Source organism: Camellia sinensis, chromosome 6, assembly GCF_055761805.1.
Source record: "Camellia sinensis isolate YWXY chromosome 6, ASM5576180v1, whole genome shotgun sequence".
Lineage (NCBI taxonomy): Eukaryota > Viridiplantae > Streptophyta > Magnoliopsida > Ericales > Theaceae > Camellia > Camellia sinensis.
Genome location: NC_138966.1, coordinates 173,534,780 through 173,556,910, shown reverse-complemented (window position 1 = coordinate 173,556,910; position 22,131 = coordinate 173,534,780). Strand labels below are relative to the sequence as shown.

The 22,131-nt window shown below is 31.5% G+C and overlaps 2 protein-coding genes and 1 long non-coding RNA gene across 3 annotated transcripts; all 3 read left to right on the top strand.

Moving 5' to 3' along the window:
- Positions 1–7,050: 7,050 nt before the first annotated feature.
- Positions 7,051–7,554, top strand: LOC145793823 (uncharacterized). The gene is made up of 2 exons (XM_082876699.1): positions 7,051–7,289; positions 7,380–7,554. Exons 1-2 carry the CDS (start codon positions 7,051–7,053, stop codon positions 7,552–7,554), a joined length of 414 nt encoding a protein of 137 aa, XP_082732825.1.
- A 2,706-nt stretch (positions 7,555–10,260) lies between these two features.
- Positions 10,261–12,137, top strand: LOC145793822 (uncharacterized). Its single transcript, XM_082876698.1, has 6 exons — positions 10,261–10,330; positions 10,631–10,690; positions 10,990–11,049; positions 11,342–11,401; positions 11,696–11,755; positions 12,055–12,137. The coding sequence occupies exons 1-6, from the start codon at positions 10,261–10,263 to the stop codon at positions 12,135–12,137; spliced, it is 393 nt and encodes a 130-aa protein (XP_082732824.1).
- A 1,985-nt stretch (positions 12,138–14,122) lies between these two features.
- Positions 14,123–17,008, top strand: LOC145792468 (uncharacterized). The gene is made up of 2 exons (XR_014331865.1): positions 14,123–14,329; positions 16,949–17,008. It is a non-coding gene; the product is annotated as an uncharacterized LOC145792468 (long non-coding RNA).
- The last annotated feature ends 5,123 nt before the right edge of the window (positions 17,009–22,131 follow it).

The window sequence follows — 22,131 nt, the reverse complement described above, 5'->3', positions numbered from 1 at the left end:
GCATTACTATCAATAACAAAGAATACCGTCATGCAATCTCTGGTTCCCACACTCAGGTTGATGGGCAAAATATCCTGAGCCATCTGCTTATCCCCAGCGAAGCCAGCAATGGTTGTGCTTGTTGGGATTAATCTGGGGTTTTTTTTTCCTAGTTTCTTCAAAGAGGACGTCGGAAGCAAATTCACTGCTGCCCCATTATCCACCAATACCTTGTTCATTTGTATCCCATAAAAAAAAACCTTGATATACAAGAGCTTAACATGCTGTGTCATGTATGTTGTAGGATACTCAAAAGGATGTGAGAGATTAATACTCACTTCCTCACTCTCATCTTCAGTTTCTATTGGTGTGGCCACTTCAGACTCATCTTGAACCATGCTAACCCGTGGATCTTCACTAGAAACTGGAATAGGGTCAATCTCCTAACCTTCTTGGTTTCCATCTTCAGCCTGAAACTCCTATGCCAGTATATGCACCATATTTACTGACATTGAAGGAAATGAGTCAAACTGAACTACTGGTTGCACTTGTTTCTTTTCCAAGCTAACTTGTTCAGTTATTTCAGAAGCATCTTCCATGCTGCACTTTGGTATTTCAATACTAGTGACTTCCTTCGAATGGTCTGTTCTTACTGGTTTTTCGACCAAAAATATCTGTTCAGCCATGAAGGCTTCAAACATCTCATCCTTAGCCCTTTCTTTCCTTTGGCCTAGTTCAACTTCCTCTTCTGTCTCATTGTTGCTTTTCATCAGGGCCTTTTCAAGACCTGTTAAGCTGGATCTTTTCTTGGCTTTCAGTTCGGTGTGAACTTTAACTAACTACTCTTTGCTGAAACTTCTTTTGTTCTAAGGATCCAATTTTGGACTAGGATCCAATTTTAGACTTTCTCTTTCCTCTGTCTGGCCTTTGGACTGGGCCAATGAGGAACTCTCTCCACTTTCCTTCAGATCCTTTTGGTACTGACTGTACATTTGCTGAATCTTCCTCCTTTAAGACCTAGAAATTACTGAAACCATATTTGATTCCTTTATTTTTAGGTGCTTTAGTAATACCCAATTATTTAGAGCCACCAAGGGAGGTTTAATCATCCTACCCTAGTATCCAAAAACACTTCTTTGGGTAGGCATTTCCTTAGGTTTGTTTTGCATGACAAACCAATCTGGAACCCTAAGTACCCATGAACTTACTAGTTCAGTTGCTAAACTAGCTCTTTCTGCCTTCAAAGCCAGCTTCGAAGTTGCATATGGAGGCCACTGCTTGGCCCTGATCCCCTGTCTTAAGCCTAATTCAGGCCTTCTGTCAGGGTGGTTACCTTCCATCTTGTTTGAGGCTGATCTTGGAGACCAATCTTTGGCTTTGATTCTATAACTTGAGCCCACTTCAGGCCTCCTCTGAAGATAATTGCCTTCTATCCTGTAGTCGTTGGGTGGTCTAAACTCATGCAGATTTCTCTTACCCTTGGATTACACTCTAGCAGCTAGTGGTCCAACCAAAAATGGCTATTGTCTGGGACCAATTGGGTATGGCCTCTTGTTGTAGGTACTGGTTAGTTTAAGACGTCTCTACACATCCTTGTAATACTGTTTTCCATCAATTGGGAGACCTTTCAACCATTTGTAACTTAACCTGCATCTGGGACACATCCTTTACATGACAACTACCTCTAGAGAGTCATCATCTAGTGCCTTCTTACTAAAGTCCTCCTTTTGGTCCGCAAAGCTCTGTCCATCTGCTAGTGAACTTCTGATATCTTTCTTGAAAGTAGTCTGGTTGGTAACATGCATCTGCCCATTAACTTCCTCCAATTCCTTCAAGGATAGATTTTGGAAGTCTGGCACACCAACATTGGTTGTAGCTTCCCCTATCTCTGGGAATGGGTTAGTGTCTATCCCCATGGCTTTCTCTGCTTTGGTTGGGAACTTTAAACTCTCCTTTCGAATCTGTTTTTGGATCCTATCCCGAAAAATAATACAGTTTTTAGTTGAATGAGACCAAGAATTGTACTATTTATAATACATTTTCCCTTTAAGTTCTTCTAGGGAAGGAATTTTAACTCCTTTTCGTAACTTTAGGAAATTTGCTGCAAGCAAATAATCAAAAATGTCATCTGCCTTTGTTAAATCAAAAGAATATTTCCTATAAAGGTCTTTCTTTTTTTTAAATTGCTGGTCTATTATTATCCTTATGACTTAATGCCTCACAGGTCATACGCTCTTTCCCTACGATCTTTGCTGCATCAATATCGTAATTAGGGTCTCTATAATAAATCTTGTTTAATGCATTACTTCGATCTTGTTCTTCTTCAAGCAATGATTCATATCTAGATACCTTATAGGTTAATTCCACTAAATCTTGAAACTCAGTTGAGTCGAACTTCTTTCGAAGCCTAAACTCTAAACCATTTTGAGCCAATCTCACAAATTCAAGCTCTGATAGAATGATCCTACACTTGTTTCGTGCTCTTTTGAATCTGGCAATAAATTGAACAACCTTCGTATAAAGCCTTTGACTCAACCTTGCTAAGTCTGCCATGGAAACTTCTGGCTTTATTTTGAAGAATTGGGCATGAAATGCCTCCTCCATTTGCTACCAAGTTTGGATAGAGCTAGGTATAAGGTTAATATACCATATAAAAGCTGCCCCAGTTAAAGAATTTGGAAAAAGTCTTAACTTCATGTAATCAGAGCATCTCCAATGCACTAGGCATATATTACTTGTTAGTTAAAATGCCTAGTGTGATTCATTTTTTTCAATTCCAATGCACTAGGCATATGATTAGGCATTTTGGCTCAACTCATGTTCACTAGCTACATGTAGCTAGCCTTCAACGCTAGGCAAAATGTATTCAATCATTAGGATCATTTCCCTCCATCTTTGTTGTTGACGTGGCATTCTATAAAATTAATAGTATTTGGATAAATAGCTAAAATAAAGAGCATGGTTAGAGTAAAAACATAAAACAGTTGATAGGCAAAATAAAATATATACTTTATAGTAATATTTAGATAGGTAAAATGCCTACTACCGTTAGAGATGCTCTCATTATTAGTAAATTCACCACATTGGGCTGCGAACCTAGCAATGTGTTCTACTGTTGACTGATTTCCATTCTCATAAAATATAGCAAAGTCTGGTATTCTAAACCCCCTTGGGTATTCATACACCCTATCCACCCATTCTGGGTATAGCTTCTTATACATAAGAGTTTGAATCCCCTCGAGCCATAGGTCCACACATTTCTCTGACAATATCAGCAATTTGGTCCCTAGGAACCATATTTTGTGTTTGTTGGACTACCATTGGAGGAACAAACACAGGATTTGGTGGAAACCCTTGTGCTTGAGGTTCTCTTGATCCATAGGGAGGTATATTTGGGACTGGTCCTGTGGTGCTGGCTGCTATTGAGGATATGGTTGACCTCTCTGAGCCTGTCCTGCGAAAGGTGCTACAATAGGAGGAACAGGTGTTATTTTTCTCCCAGACGTAGGAAACCCTTCTAACCCTCCGGGTGTGAATTCGAACAAGGAATTAATGAACCCCCTTGTGCCAGGTATGGCTTCGAATATGGGATTTGGAAACACTCTCATGCCATTTTCTTGTGTTAGGCCAAATCCACCAATTTGTATGGCTTCGTTGTTAGGTAATCAGGCATTTTGATTTACCATATGTCTCGAAAGAGGCTCATACCATGACTGAGGTACAGGTGATGGTCTTTCATAATTTTGATTACTAGTCTGACCATTAGTATGTCCATTACTTTGCATAGGCTATTTATCTCTAGCCAATCTTTGCTGAGGAACATTTGAATTTTCCTCCATATGCCTTGTGCTAGTTGGTCGATGGAAATTCATTCGATCCATAAAAGATATTTCCCATCTTTCCATTGTGTTCATTAACTACTATCCCATGGCATCTACCAAGCCTTCTCATGGATTCATTGGCTGAGTAGATGGAACAGTGGATTGTCCAATTCCATGGCTTCGTCCAATATTTTGAACATGTAGTACATGTTCTGAATTATTGGTCTGTTCGACCATAGATTCTGATGAGATAGGTGCTTCCATAGGATGTGTTATCACATTTTTCTCTAGATCAGGTATTTCTACCTCTCCCTCCACACTTTCTTCCAAGCGTTCATTTTCTCTTTGTCTCTTACGTCTAGCCATTTTAATTATTCCCACTGGGCGTGCCAAAAATTGTTGGCTTATTTTTCCTACGAAAGAAAATATCATAAATGCGAGCGTGCCAGCAAAGATTGAAAAATCCTTACAGATTAAATTCAAGCAAATTATCAAACGATTGCGTTGACAGTTCTTTTGCCTCAATGAAGAGGACTTCAAAATTGCCAAGTGTTAAAAAAAAAAAAAAAAAAAAAAGAGGGAGACGGAGAAAGATGATTGAGTGAACAATCAAAGTAACAATTACTTACCTCTACTCCTATGCTTTGAAAATGAAATGCATAAAATACTTTGAAAATGAAGTATTGAAAATAAATGTTTCGAAAAGAAAGTGCGTAAAATAAAATGCAGGAAATATGAATGACAAGAAAAATATGAATCAATTGTTTTTTATTTGAGTTCTAGATCCCTCATTCTAGGGCCTTCTCTGCTATTTATATTTTTCAATGATAACCGTCGAAGTGGGCTTCTAACCATCGAAATGTCCTTCCATGATTGTTGAGCATGCTCTTTCACAGTCAGTCCCGCTACGTTACTCTTGCAATTAGGTTTCCCTCCTTATTTTGAATTTGAATTTTGTGAGTAACCGTTAAGCCACATCACCTTGTATCCCTCAATTGCTCCAGTGCTACGCAGATCTATTATTATCAACACAGGCTGACACGTGTCTGACTTTGGTTAGCAATCTGTATTAAGTCCCTAAATTACCCTCTTCATGCCACGTGTTGAATTGTGATTGGTGTTTACAAATTATACAGCCAACAAACATGTTTATCAACCAGTTTTGCAATCAATTAATTTGAGTGTTTGGAAAGTGGTTACATTTTAGGCTTTTTAATTATTTGATTATTTTAATTTTTGTGTTTAAAAAGATAAAGTGAATTTTTTATTGAATTGTTGTATTGAGAAATATGTTTGGAATAATAGTGTGTAAGAGTAGCTAATGGGGTTGCTCATCAGATAGCTCGGACCTGTGTAAATGAGGTTTTGCCCTTTGATTGGGTGTCCAATCCTCCCTTGGCTCTTGTAGATAGTCTCGGAGTTTCTTAATGAATTGGTTTCATTGCTCAAAAAAAAATTTGATGGTTTGATAAATGGCCAAAGTGCCCCTAAACATAAAAAACAAATTTGTGTTCGCTGATGTGGCAGTGAGGAGACTGCCAATAGGTAAATTTTGTCTAGACTTATTTAGCATATTTTATCTTTTAGTCTATTTTGGCAAGTTGATTAGAAGTTAATTTTTTAATTTTTTTGACTTTTTTAGTCACATTATCTCTTTATTTTTTTACATATTTTTTTTAAAAAAATTAATAAAGATTAAAAAATTAGTTTTTAACCAATTTTTGAAATAACCCTTTGTAGTATTTTAGTCAAAAAAAATTAAAGCCAAACAAAAAGCAACGGCCTTGTAGTTTCTCTCTCTCTTTTTTCTGATTAGTCAATACATTTATCAACTAATTTCAACATGTTTACCAAGAAGTTTCGCAATCAATTATTTTAGGTGTTTGGGAAGTGGTTACTTTTTAAATTTTTTAGTTATTAGATTATTTTAATTTTTGTATTTAAAAAGATGAAATATTTTTTTGTTAAATTGTTGTATTGAAAAATATATTTGAAATAATAGTGTGATACTAAATGACCAAAGTGCCCCTAAAGACCGAAAAAAAAAAAATTTGTGTTCACTGATGTGGCAGTAAGGACACTGCCAACGGGTAAATTTCTTGTTAGTTCAAAGACCTTGTTTGGGAAGTTGACTATTTTTTGTTTTTGACTATTTTAGTAAGTTAAAATTTTTGTATTTAAAAAGATAGTTGAATTTTTTTGTAATTGGATGTGATATTTGTGAGAAAAAAAGTAAAATGATTATGGATTTGATATGACATTTTGTCTTATTAATTACTTTAACTTATTTTATTTATTTTTTAAAACTTTAACCTAAATTCAACTATTAATCTATTTATTATTATTATTAATAATAAATAAACCAACCAATGGTTTCTCAAAAACTAGTCCTTGGTTTTGAAAACAACAATGCTAGAGGGCTACAATTTTTGTGGCTATAATGGCTCAAAATTGTCAAAACGACGTCGTTTTGGGTGCAAAACATGCCAAAACGACGTCGTTTTGACAGTTTTGAGCCATTGTGGCCACAAAAATTGTGGCCCTCAAACATTTTCCTTGTGCAAAATTGTTCAAAACATTAACGAAAAGGTTGTCTTTCGCTCTCTGTCACTTCACCCAGGTAAGGTTGACATAGAGGGAAAATGCTATGGACCTCAAACCGACTTTCCTCTTAAGTTCTCTTGTATCTCTTTTGTCTGATTTAGTCAAAGATCAGAGCTTCACTCTTCAATTTTATTGGTCTAATTTCCAATTTGTCTACACTTTTGTTTGGTTGGTGAGAAAATCAAATGAAACATGCATATATATATATATATATATATGTATATGATAACAGAACAGAGAGAGAGAGAGAGGAGAAAAGGGTAAACAAGTAAATCACTCTCCTAATATCAACTGATTAATTTTCAATATCAAGTGTTGGGACAGACTAACAATCAAAACAAACAGGAGGTATGTTCACTGTTCATCATTCACTGTGAAAGAGGAAAACAAACAAAGCCAAAACGTAAAATGATCTTTTGATTTTGTATTGCTTACCAGCAGGACTGCAGCCGCCTCAGCAATAATGAGGCTAAATGGATTCTACTTCCTATAAATATAATTTTTTTCTGATGATGTTTAAAAAAAATCGCAACACTATATAAAAAAAACCATTCGCTTTTTTTTTTTTTTTGTTCAATATTGCTACACCACAACAGATCTTATACCCGCTATTTAAAACCTTGCTATAAGATTTGAGAAGGGGTCGATGGAGGAGATACCAGAGACTGCACAGGTCTACTATAAGGTCGTGTTCGAAAATGTTAGGAGCTTAGCGAAGGAGTTTTTCAAGAAAATGGACGATAACAGAGATGGAAAAGTAAGCCTGGCCAAGTTTGCAGGATTTATGACAGAAGCAGGGTATCCAGCCATGAACAATCCCTCTTTCTTCGAAGAAATCAACAAGAACAAAAACGGAGAGCTTGATTTTGATGATGTCAAGACACTGTACTACATACTACAGAATGGAAGGCCACTGTGCGGTTGTTGCAGAAAGTTTATTGTGAGGATGTATTTCACTTGTGTCAAATGTTTTAGATGTGAGACCCAGAGCTTCTGTCTTCACCGTGCCTGTTTTGGCCGTGGACAGTATGTTCACAAGCATTTTGATTTCGTGGACATGCTTTGCTTGAATCCATCAGACGCAACAGATTGCCTGGTGGAGATGCTTAGAAGAATGAGGTATCATAGAAAGGACCTAGATCCCCTCTAGTCTATGATCTCAACTGCGGGGTGTTATTCTGGCCCATTTGTTGAACTCTTCGGTATATTATTCATATATGAAAAATAAAATTAAAAAAATTGAAAAATTAAATGCAATAAATTGATTAGTTTTCAATTATCGGATTAATATTTTTTTTTTAAATGATATACACGAAAAGCTCGATAAAATAATTTGTTTGAATTATTGAAACGAGATCTATAATAGACTCCACGGATTTGAACAGTATCTTTCCGTCAATGCTATAGATCGGAGAGAATGTAAGTCTAAATAAAAAATGCACAAAATTTGTGGGAATCAAGATCTGTGTGCACGTAAAAGTAGTACTAAAATAATCACTTTTCAAATCAAGAAAATATTTTTGTATATATTTTTGTTCTGAATATGCAGTGGGGAATTTATAAATTTCTGTTATAAAAAAAAATAAAATTTAGAGACGAGTTGTTTTATTTTGTATATATATTTTTTAATTTTCAGAAAACACAAAAAAAAAAATTTGACAAACTAATTTTGAAAGTTTTTGTATACATTTTTTTTTTGAAAGCTAAACACTTTTAGAAAATATAAAAATGCTGTTTTTAGGTTTTCAAAAATTATTTTGCAAGAAAGAATGAAAACAATGTGCAAATTATGAGTTTTTACAAATTTTTTATTTTGTTTTTTTAAATACGAAAAACAAAGTAAACGAAAATGTCCTAGATTTTCTTGCGGTTCAATACCACAATTTTTTTAAAGTGGAAAGATTTTTTTTTCTTCCTTTTTTTTTTTTTTTTGGTAGATTTTTTTTTTCTTCCTAAAATAACAAATTATATATAATAATGAAAATTCTCTGTCTTTGGTCAATTGACACCGACACTAGGGTAGGAATGGCAACGCGCGGGGCGGGGCCGGGGATCACACTCCCCGTCCCCGATCCCCGATAGTCGAATTTCCCCCGACCCCGATCCCCGACGGGAACCTATCACTACCCCACCCCCGCCCCCAACGGAGATCGGGTTTCCCCGACCCCGAGCATTCCACGGCTAAAAAAAAAAAAAAAATCAGAAAATACAACAACATCATCATCCGAGACCGAGACAGATCTGAAACAGATCTAAAAACCAAAAAAAAAAAAATTATGAAACAGATCTGAGAAAAAAAAAAATCAGAAAATACAACAACAACATCATCATCTGAGATAGATCTGAAACAGATCTAAAAACAAAAACAAAAAAAAATTTGTGAAACAGCTGTTCTCACAATGAAGTTTGCTCCTTGAGAAATAGAAACATTGAAGAACTCGATCAATGAAAAAAAGATTTTATTAATTGATCACAAAATTGCTGATGATATTGCAACAAAAACAGAAAAATGAAAAAAAAAGAAGTGTTACTCCCCAAGTCTATACAAGCATAAGCTACTACCAGAAACATAAGCAAGCCCACTTTGCCATCTGCTGGTTCATATTGCTCACCATTGTCTTCTTTCAAATTAGCTTAAGAGAATATGCCATCTGCAGATCTGAGACAAATCTGAAACAGATCTGGAAAAAAAAAAAATTCAGAAAATACAACAACATCATAAGAGAGAGAGTGGATGAGAGACGCGGTGTGGTGGCTCTGGATCTGAGAGAGAGAGAGAAGTCAGTGAGCTAGAGAGAGATGAGAGACAGAGACGGGGTAGAGAGAGATGAGAGAAGGAGACGGGGTATATAGAGAGAGATGAGATCTGAGGGTGAAATGAAATGAGGGTAAAGTCAGTGGTTTGACATCGGGGATAAACCGGGGATAAAATAAGGGTAAAATTGTAATTTAACATCGGGGATAAACCGGGTCTGGGATCGGGGACGGGGCCGAGCCGGGTACGGGGCTGGGACACTGATCCCGGTCCTCGGCCCGAATCTGTTCGGGAATTATTTTTAAATACCATCCCCGTTCCGTCGGGGGTATTTTTTGGGAAAAACCCGCTCAATTCAGGATCAGAAGATCGGGTTCCCGTCGGGCCGGTTTGATATTCCCATCCCTACACTAGGGTGGAGTTGGTCCTTCGTTATTTTTATAGACGTAGAGAATAAAATCAAAAAATACTCAGGATTGACAATCAAGGTCAAGAATGAATTATGAATTAGGCTACAACAAACAATTTCAATTTACACCACAGATCTCACATTCTAGACAATCTTTTGGTATATTTTTTTGTGTCTCCAAACTTTTTCACCATCAAATTAGAATAATAATTATCTAAGTAAAGTCTGAATCAAATTGTACAAGTAAAATGTGTTATTTATCCTAAAATTTAAACTACTTTATCAAATTATTTTATTTCAAATTCATAAATTAAAATATTATATACTAACTCTCTATATCACCAATCCAATCATTGAAGCCAAGCAAATCCAAGCCAAGTACTTCCACATCGTTAGAAATTATTCCGACAGTGAGTTCTTTATTTTTACTTAATATATTATAAGAATTGGCCCGCAACAAATAACTTCAATGTGCACCACAAATCTCACATTCTAAACAATTTTTTGGTATATTTTCTGCATCTCCAGACTTTTTCACCATCAAATTAGAATAATAATTATCTAAGTAAAATTTGAATCAAATTGTATAACTAAAAAGTGTTATTTATCCTAAATATAAATTTAAACTACTTTATCAAATTATTTTATTTCAAATTCATAAATTAAAATATTATATACTAACTCTCCATACCATGAATGCAGTTGTTGAAGCCCAGCAAATCCAAGCCAGGTACTTCCACATCGTTGGAAATTGTTCAGACAGTAAGTTCTTTATTTTTACTTAGTATATTTATATGAATTGGTCCACAACAAACAGTTTCAATGTGCACCACAGATCTCACATTCTAAACGATTTTTTGGTATATTTTCTGCATTTCCAGACTTTTTCACCATCAAATTAGAATAATAATTATGTAAGTAAAATTTGAATCAAATTGTATAAGTAAAAAGTGTTATTTATCCTAAAATTTAAATCTAAATTTAAACTACTTAATCAAATTATTTTATTTCAAATTCATAAATTAAAATATTATATACTAACTCTCTATACCATGAATGTAGCCGTTGAAGCCCAGCAAATCCAAGCCAAGTACTTCCACATCGTTAGAAATTGTTCCGACAGTGAGTTCTTTATTTTTACTTAATATATTATATGAATTGGTCCACAACAAACAACTTCAACGTGCACCGCAGATCTCACATTCTAAACAATTTTTTGGTATATTTTCTGCATCTCTGAACTTTTTCGCCATCAAATTAGAATAATAATTATCTAAATAAAATTTGAATCAAATTATATAAGTAAAAAGTGTTATTTATCCTAAAATTTAATTCTAAATTTAAGCTACTTTATCAAATTATTTTATTTCAAATTCATAAATTAAAATATCATATACTAACTATCTATATCACGAATGCAGTCGTTGAAGCCAAGCAAATCCAAGCCAATTACTTCCACATCGTTAGAAATTATTCCGACAGTGAGTTCTTTATTTTTACTTAATATATTATAAGAATTGGTCCATAACAAACAACTTCAATGTGCACCACAAATCTCACATTCTAAACAATTTTTTGGTATGTTTTCTACATCTCCAGACTTGTTCACCATCAAATTAGAATAATAATTATCTAAGTAAAATTTGAATCAAATTGTATAACTAAAAAGTGTTATTTATCCTAAATATAAATTTAAACTACTTTATCAAATTATTTTATTTCAAATTCATAAATTAAAATATTATATACTAACTCTCCATACCATGAATGCAGTTGTTGAAGCCCAGCAAATCCAAGCCAGGTACTTCCACATCGTTGGAAATTGTTCAGACAGTAAGTTCTTTATTTTTACTTAGTATATTTATATGAATTGGTCCACAACAAACAGTTTCAATGTGCACCACAGATCTCACATTCTAAACGATTTTTTGGTATATTTTCTGCATTTCCAGACTTTTTCACCATCAAATTAGAATAATAATTATATAAGTAAAATTTGAATCAAATTGTATAAGTAAAAAGTGTTATTTATCCTAAAATTTAAATCTAAATTTAAACTACTTAATCAAATTATTTTATTTCAAATTCATAAATTAAAATGTTATATACTCTATACCATGAATGTAGTCGTTGAAGCCCAGCAAATCCAAGCCAAGTACTTCAACATTGTTAGAAATTGTTCCGACAGTGAGTTCTTTATTTTTACTTAATATATTATATGAATTGGTCCACAACAAACAACTTCAATGTGCACCGCAGATCTCACATTCTAAACAATTTTTTGGTATATTTTCTGCATCTCTGAACTTTTTCGCCATCAAATTAGAATAATAATTATCTAAGTAAAATTTGAATCAAATTGTACAAGTAAAAAGTGTTATTTATCCTAAAATTTAATTCTAAATTTAAACTACTTTACCAAATTATTTTATTTCAAATTCATAAGTTAAAATATTATATACTAACTCTCTAAATCACGAATGCAGTCGTTGAAGCCAAGCAAATCCAAGCCAAGTACTTCCACATTGTTAGAAATTATTCCGACAGTGAGTTCTTTATTTTTACTTAATATATTATAAGAATTGGTCCACAACAAACAACTTCAATGTGCACCACAAATCTCACATTCTAAACAATTTTTTGGTATATTTTCTGCATCTCCAGACTTTTTCACCATCAAATTAGAATAATAATTATCTAAGTAAAATTTGAATCAAATTGTATAACTAAAAAGTGTTATTTATCCTAAAATTTAATTCTAAATTTAAACTACTTTATCAAATTATTTTATTTCAAATTCATAAATTAAAATATTATATACTAACTCTTTATTACCATGAATGTAGTCGTTGAAGCCCAGCAAATCCAAGCCAAGTACTTCCACATTGTTAGAAATTGTTCCGACAGTAAGTTCTTTATTTTTACTTAATATATTATATGAATTGCTTCACAACAAACAACTTCAATGTGCACCACAGATCTCACATTCTAAACAATTTTTTAGTATATTTTTTGTGTCTCCAAACTTTTTCACCATCAAATTAGAATAATAATTATCTAAGTAAAATTTGAATCAAATTGTATAAGTAGAAAATGTTATTTATCCTAAATCTAAATTTAAACTACTTTATCAAATTATTTTATTTCAAATTCATAAATTAAAATATTATATACTAACTCTCTATTATCATGAATGCAGTCATTGAAGCCCAAAAAATCCAAGCCAAGTACTTCCACATCGTTAGAAATTGTTCTGACAGTGAGTTCTTTATTTTTACTTAATATATTATATGAATTGGTCCAGAACGAACAATTTCAATGTGCACCACAGATCTCACATTCTAAACAATGTTTTGGTATGTTTTTTGCGTCTCCAAACTTTTTCACCTTCAAATTAGAATAATAATTATTTAAGTAAAATTTGAATCAAATTGTATAAGTAAAAAGTGTTATTTATCCTAAAATTTAAATCTAAATTTAAACTACTTTATCAAATTATTTTATTTCAAATTCATAAATTAAAATATTATATACTAACTCTTTATTACCATGAATGCAGTCGTTGAAGCCCAGCAAATCCAAGCTAAGTATTTCCACATCGTTTGAAATTGTTCCGACAGTGAGTTCTTTATTTTTACTCTATATATTATATGAATTGGTCTACAACAAACAACTTCAATGTGCACCACAGATGTCACAGTCTAAACAATTTTTTGGTGTGATGACCCAAAAAAAATTTTTACAAAAATAAACAGTGCATAATTTAATTGAGCAAATTTTCGGATTTGACTGTTGTGTAAATTCTGTGCGAAAATAGTTCGGTTTTGTATTTTTTTAAAATAGTTTCCGATCTCAGAAAATTATGAAATTTTTATATGTGTTCACATACAAGTCTAGCACGTTAGGTAAAAATTTCAGAATTTATTGATGAGTATTTAGTTTATGAAAATTCACGAACTGATTAGTGTTCAGTTTAATTTATAACAGAATTTGAAATTGAGTTTTGGGTGTTCGGATCAAGATTTGATAAAAATTTGTTGGATCTATTTTGGTATATAATTGGGCCATGTTTGGCTTATGGATGGAAATTTAATCAAGACCCATGGCTTAGATTTAATTTAATTTGAGTTTGTTTAATGAGTTATGTTTAGCTGTTTGGTCCTTTTTAATTATGTGATTGGTAATAATCACATTGGGGGTTGTTATTATTTATTATATAGGATTATAATAAATATTTGATAGTTGATTTTATGGTATATATCATATGGTAAAAAATTATATATTTTTGTAGTGAATAAAATGAGTATATATTTTATAGTGAGCAAAATATTATATTTTGTGGTATACAAAAATGTTATATTTTATAGTGAAAAAAATTATATCATTTTATAATTTATATTATAAAATTTGAAGATATTATTACAAAATATATTTTGGAGAAACTAATTTTTTTCTTTTGGAAAGACAAACCCACATGGGGTTGCCTCCCTTTTTGTAATGGCCATCATTTCATCTTCTTTTCCTTTCCATTTCATTTCATTCTCTTTGGTTGGGTTGGAAAAGGGTACGTCTCTCTCCCTCTTTCTTTATTTTCCATGGTTGCTCAAGTTTTGAGTTTAGAGTGGGAGTCTTTAGAGTGAGATTTTGTAAAAGTGTTGTAAATAAAAGTCGGAGAGCTCATCGTGATCTTCGCAATGGTAGTCTCGGATTCATGATCGGGCAAGATTTGCCTTCCAGATCTACTCTTCTTCATTATTTGAGGTAGAGACTTTCTTCATATTTTTACATTAAAGCTATGTTAAGGTTATTTTGAGAAAATATATCATTATAAGAGGTATTGCATATATATATTTTCAGATTTTTGTTTGGTAATTTTTGGAAAAAAAATTATGTTGAAATATTAAGAATGTTGGCATTTTGAGATTGATTTGGAAAAATCGTTTTGTGTTGATAATTTTGCAAAGAAATTCGAAAATAAAATTTAATTGTTGTATGATTGTATTTACATCATATTATGATTAGATGATTTATTTTGAGAAATATAAAGTTGATTTTTTTTTCTTTGAGTTTTGAAATTTATTTTTGAGAAGAAAAATAAATTGATGTTGATGAATATGGTGTGAATTGTTAAGTTGATATTATAGAGTTATTTTGGGATTAAAAACTCTAAAAGTGTTATATTCATGAAATATGATTATGCTTGAAAGATGAGTTGGGTTAAGTTATGTTTGGTATTATTTCTTTTGAAAAAATGTGAATATAAGAAAATTACTAATTTAGTGGATTAAACTAGTTTGGTTAAAAGTTTATATCATTTATGGTGAAAAGTGTGTTATTGAGATTATACCATAACTTTTAATATAGTAGGATGAAAATGTTAATATTTCATAAGTATGAGATATTAGTGAAATTTATTTTGGTTATCTTGTTTGAAGTGGAACAAAATTTATTAAAAGTTTTGTGTGAGTCAAGACAATTGAGAAATGAATTTTTGATTTTAATAGCTGGAGTATGCTAATGTGTTGCTTTTGAACATCAAATGTATATATATGTTTTTTTTTTTTTTTTCAAGATCTAGATGATTTTCGAAATCATCCTTTGATTTGTTTTGAAAATTGATTGTTGGTTCAAGAAGATGTGAGATTTTTTTTTTAAAATGAGTTTACTTTCTTGTTCCTTTTAAAATAGAAATTGAGGGTTTTGAACTATGAGGATTGAAGAGAGATATTTTTAGTGACTTTCTTTCAATAAATGAAGATGAGTGATTTTTGTGAGAAAACCTAGAAATTAGGGGGTTTTAAGAAAGATGTTGACAATCTTTAAAGATGTTGTTATATTTATTTTGTGTGCCAAAATAAATGATGTTTGAAAAATTATTTATTTGTTTACATATAAATGATGGTTTTCATGGAATATGAGAATTGTTGAAATTTTGGAAATTGTTGTTCAAAATATTGATATAGTCTTGAAGTGACTAAATGGTTGAGATTACTCTAAATGTGGAAATTATGTTGTCCCATGGATGAATTGGGATAAAAGTATTTATGTTCATCTTGAGAAATTATATTAAAATGAGAAATGAGAATTTTGATCATAATGGGAATATTGTGTGGAAGTACTGAAAATGAAAAAAATATTGCATTGTATTATTAATCATTGCATTGGCATATCAATTCATTTGATAATGATGAGTTTTGAAATTTGATTTGAAAACTTTGTATTGAGAAAGGAATGTTCGGAAACAAGTTTTTATGAAATGATTTTGGAGTAAATACGGTGGTAAATCTTAAAAAGTGGTTTAGATGATAGGTGTCGAGCTTTCCAGTTAATATTGGTAAAAATGACAGATTACAGGTGTCAAGCTTTCTAGTTAACACTGGTAAAAATGACCAATTGGTAGTACTCGTATAGTCTACTTGCAGACACCAGCTTAGGGATTACCTGAGTCGTATTTACCATCTTGAAATTTTATTAAAATTGTTGGATTAATGTGTTTTCAAATTAACATTGTGCATAAGATTTTCAAAAGATGAGAAAAATATTTTAAGCATGACATGGCATATGCATTCATCTCACAAGACTGTACAAAATGGATTTGATGAATTGTTTAATTATTTGATTCAATTGATAATAAGATAATTGAATGAATTGAAAAGGATGTCCTGTTGCTATCGAAACATGTTTATTTATTTAAGTTAGCTTGTTGTGGTTAATTAAAGATTATGTAATAAAATCATATGGTTTTAACATGATATGATTTTATGTATATGTATGAGTATTTTGGTACCCGCATTATCTTCTAATGTTTTAATATGGGATTGTTTGGTGAGCTAGTGGCTATTCACCCCTTACCTGTACATATGTATAGGGAATACTTTTCAGATTTAAAGATCAAACTATGGTTTTTACCATTTCATAAGTGTAATGTAGTGATAGATTGTACTACTTCATTTGTTATTTGGCTATGTGCTATTTTTCTGTAAAGAGTAATGTTCTCTCTTTTATTGTAAGTCTCAGGACATTTCTTTTATTTGTATATAAATGTCATTGTCATATAACGAGAGGGAATAAGTATATTTAATTATTCATCATTTCATCTAAGAATGAAATGTTATTTGTAAATAGACTTCATTAATAAATATTGGTAATATTATCCGAGTAATAAAATACAAGACGTGACATTTGGTATATTTCTCCGTCTCCAAACTCTTTCACCATCAAATTAAAATAATAATTATCTAAGTAAAATTTGAATCAAATTGTATAAGTAAAAAGTGTTATTTATCCTAAAATTTAAATCTAAATTTAAACTACTTTATCAAATTATTTTATTTCATAAATTAAAATATTATATATTAACTCTCTATACCATGAATGCAGTTATTGAAGCCTAGCAAATCCAAGCCAAGTACTCCCACATCGTCAGCAATTGTTTCGATAGTGAGTTCTTTATTTTTACTTGATATATTATATTTTGTAAGATCCTTACGAGTTTTTGTAGTGTTAAGCTAGGGCTTGATTTTTGACAATTTATTAATAATTTTATGTTTATGAGTATTTATAAAATGTATAAAAGGATGGTTTTTTAATTTTATAAGAATTATTTTGCTAACTTTTTATTTCATTAGTATTTTACAATATCTAATGAAATGATCTCAAATTATTTCACATTTTAAATAATAGTAACAATTTCATTGTGTCGATTTTATTAATAAAAAATATATATGTTACTTATTTTTTAAAATTTTAAAAATCAAATGGTATGTATACTTTTTTATGAGTAATGCTAGAGAACCTAAATAAAACTTTGCCCTTAAATTTATTCACAATGACATGGTAAAAGAGTTAGGTCTTAGTTGATCGATATCTAAACAAATCAACTAGCATGTAACATTCAACACTGCGTGTAAATTTAAGGGTCATGTTTTAGGAGTCTTAAGTATTTTTTTACTTTTTATTTACTATTATATCAATCAATAAATAGTTTAAAACCGTGATTTAACCGATTGTTATTGAGATCAAATAGTTCAAAACTAAAAATTTATTTTTAAGATTTATTTAATTTTCTCGTGAATTACTTCTTTTGCAATAAAATTATATTCAATTAATATTGTACCAAATCTAATTTAATATTTTTTATGCATATATGTCGGCCCCTCCTGGATAAAATTCATAGTTCCACCCCTGGTGTTATGTTACCAAAAGATGCACCACAAGAAAAATCTTAGTTACAGATTATTGCAGTCATGTACTGAACTGAAAAAAGGCAGTGTGCACATTTTTTGAATGCATATGATATGCACCATATGTAAAAACATAATTTTTATCACAAAGTGTATAATTTTTATCATAAAAAGTTAATTTTAGTTATACATAACTTTTAGGTATATATTATAAGTTCACCATTCATAAGGTTCATCACAAAAATTGTAATTTTCATCACAAAAAATTCATAACTTTTATCACAAAAATTATAACTTTTCTTACAATGTGCACTTACACGTTGTAACATTTCCTAATGAGCTGTTATGTTTATGTTATAAATATTATCATGAGAAAATTTATTAATTATTGTGATTTTATTATTAATTATTATGGCATATTTTTTAAAGGACATAGGGTATGTACATTTTACATTGTGTATTATAGTTTTGCTCTTTTTTTTCTAAAATAAAATATTTTTCTATTTCATTCATTAGTATAAAACAATTTCAAAATTTTACATATGCAGTGTGATATTTAATTCATTATCATTTACATTTTTTTAGTAGTGAATCATTGAAATTTAAAATTTTAGAATAATGTTGCATTATTTATTTACTTAATTTTATTTGTGATTTGTTAATTTTAGTCATTTAAATAGAACTTAACCCAATTCTTTAGGCTTGTCTAATGTGTTACGTTTGGGCCCACCACCGAATGTTATAATCTTGATTCCCTGTGGGCAACAGCAACTAAATGGACCACATTGATAAAAATGTTACCAAATTAAAATTTAATGGCCAAAATTAAAATAGATTAAAACGTGAAAAGTATAATCTATTTGTTCATTCAACAAAAAAAATTCCGTGGTGGAACTATTGACACTCATGTTTAGAAAAATTATGTCAATGGTCCTTATATTTTAGTTTTTGTATCATTTTAGTTTTTATAATTTTAATTAGTTTACTTTTGATACTCAGTAGGTGTTTGGGGTAAACTAAAAAAGTGCATTTTTTTTTACCTACATACACTTATTTGGGTTACATTAATCAACATCTGTCAATATCTTCTCTCTACTTTTCTAATCACTTTCTCTACTTTTTTACACATTTTTTTTATATAAAAAGTCAAAAAATATACTTATTTAGAATATCACAAACCACCCCTTAATTTATGACTTTATCTAAATTTGGTCAAATTGATTACAATTGTTAGTATTTTTTAAAAAAAAATATGCACACAAGCGACGTGTTATACCTTTAAACACAAAATACAAATTTATTTAACTCAATGAGATAATTTCAATCAAACTTGGTGATAATTGGACTAAAATACAAAATCTAAAATTAAAGATTAAAACTGAACTAATTAAAAATATAAGAACTAAAATGATACAAATAATCAGAGCATCCGCATCAGCCTCAGCAAATTTTGAGTCAAATTATAACCCAAAATCCATTTTTGTATTTTAGCTAGTCTCTTTTTTATATACATGCTCCATCAAACTCTCTATTTTAAAATTCTATTTCATTAAAATATTATTTTTTATTCTTTTATCTTTTTCAATTTAAATATATTTTTTTCCAACCGTCATATTTTTAAAATGGCTATATTCCAACGGCTATATTCTAACGGTCATATTTCAACGGCTATATTTTAACGGTCATATTCCAACGGCTATATTCTAACGGTCATATTCCAACGGTCATATTCTTTCAATATAAATAAAACCAATTGCTATCTAAATTTTATCCAGATCAGCCTAATTTTGCTATTTCATTTTGTATTTATTTTCTCTATATGGATCTTCATTCGCTAGACAATATGATTCTTTATGACTCTGACTCCGACGATGAGTTGGAGACAATTGGGATAACTGTTATGGAAGGGCAACGACTAGCAGCCAATAGTTCATTAATATCACGGCATAATTCTAATCAACGCCGCAAATTCATTTGGCACAATTCTTTGCAAGGTCGCCAAAGACTCTTTTTAGATTATTTTGTTGATCCACCAGTATATCCTTCCAATGTATTTCGGAGGAGGTTTCGAATGAAACGTTCTCTTTTTCTCCGTATTCAATCTGCGGTAGAAGCTCATGAATCATATTTTGTCCAGAAAAGAAATAGTGCTGGAGTGCTCAGTTTATCTTCCATTCAGAAGATAACTGCAGCACTTAGAATGCTCGCTTATGGAGTAGCAGCTGATTTTATGGATGAATACTTGAGGATTGGAGAAAGTACTGCAATGAAGGGTCTATTTTATTTTGTCAAAGCGATGGTTGAAATTTATTCCGATCAGTATTTGAGGTCACCAAACAACAATGACATTGCTAGACTACTAGCAGTTGGCAAAAGTCGTGGCTTTCCTGGAATGTTGGGAAGCATTGATTGTATGCACTGGACATGGAAGAATTGCCCGACTGCATGGAAATGTATGTATACTGGTTACACCCATGAACCAACAATTATTTTGGAAGCAGTTGTATCATATGATCTTTGGATATGGCATGCATTTTTTGGGTTACCTGGGTCTCATAATGATATCAATGTACTAGAAAGGTCTACTGTATTTACTAAGCTTGCTCAAGGGCGTGCTCCTCCAGTCAATTACACCATCAACAGTAATGAGTATACAATGGGATATTATCTTGCTGATGGTATATATCCACCATGGGCAACATTTGTGAAAACAATTCCATGTCCACAAGGAAATAAGAAAAAACATTTCGCTATGGCCCAAGAGGCATGTAGGAAGGATGTAGAGCGTGCATTTGGGGTGCTTCAAGCACGTTTTGCAATTGTGCGTGGACCTGCACAATCTTGGAATCTTGAGTCAGTTAAAGTTGTTATGAAAGCTTATATAATATTGCACAATATGATTATTGAGGATGAGTGAGATGACAATGAAGTACAAGACATTGATTTTGAACAAATCGATGAAACCCCTTTGACACAAGTGTCACATGAGCGTACAATCGTGCTTATGGAATTCATTCAACAAAATCACCGTATCAGAAACAGAGCAATTCATTCTCAACTCCAATAAGATCTTGTTGAGCACTTGTGGCAACTATATAGCCAGTCATAGGACATTGTGTCATGTTTTAATTATTTTGTGGCAAATAAATGTATTATGTTTTTAATTATTTGTTTTACTAATGAAAAATGGATTATAATTGAATTGGAAAAGTTTAATTAAATCATTATAATCCTTAAATGCTCCTTGTGTTTAACCATATTTTTGGAGTGCAAAATGATGTTAAAACAGGTATAAAATAAGACCCAAGACAGCACCAGAGCAACAATAGAACAGCAGCAACACAGGAGCCAGGGTGGTCGACCGGTTAAGCAAAATTTCAGCATTTTTCTTCTTCTCATGGGACATCCTGGGGGACATCCGGGTGGATGACCTCAACTTTGCTCCAGTTCAGTTTTGTTAACGAACTTCCAAGTTAGTAAGAATGAAATTTGTGTGATGGCTCTAGTAAGTGTTGACTAATGGTGGTATGAGAGATAGTGTTCTTGTTAGCGGGAGAAAGAAGCGCAGGAAAGAAAATATAATAAAAAACTGATTACCTTGTGAACAATTCCTCGCTTCATCAGAGGAGGAACTATAGCTTTGTCAAAATGAATGAAAGCCATAGCGACTCTGATGCGCCAACATATTTACAGTTTGGCTCTCTACAATAGCGTCAAAGTCGTTGTAACGACTCTGATGCTGATGCTCTCAAATGTAAAAAATACCAAAATAACTTACCCCTCATTTTTTTGTACCGGAGAGATGAGCGTTGGAGGACAAGGAAGGCTGCTTTGGAGATGCTCATGTCGGCCGTTGGCATAGGCTCCAATATTGCTTCCATCGCACAGTGTACCATTCTGTGACCAATGGTTTACTTGCATAGAAAATAATCATAGAACTGAACATATACTATTTAATGTATGTGTGAAACCCACACCAAAAATAAATAAATAAATAAAATAGAATCCATCTCATTTGAACATTTATTTTCAATTTTGAGATTGATTTTTGTGTTTCCTTTTTTTTCTTCTTATATAACTTTCATTTCACATGAAATTTGGCATTGTGTTGACATTTTGCCAAACAAAATTTTCAATAATGTCATAATGATTATATTTTTGTATTATAATTTGTTTATGATATAATGTTTGAGTAATGGAAATTCATTCAATTAATTTAATACGATGATAATGATGATGATGATGAGAGCAACATTTAGCAGCATGCTATATGAGCTGCTAAAACTAAAATATAACTATAGTTTCAAAAAAATGCAGCTCTAATGGTATGTTAAAACTCCTGCCAAAAAATAGCTTTGCTATATATTATGTCAAATTTGG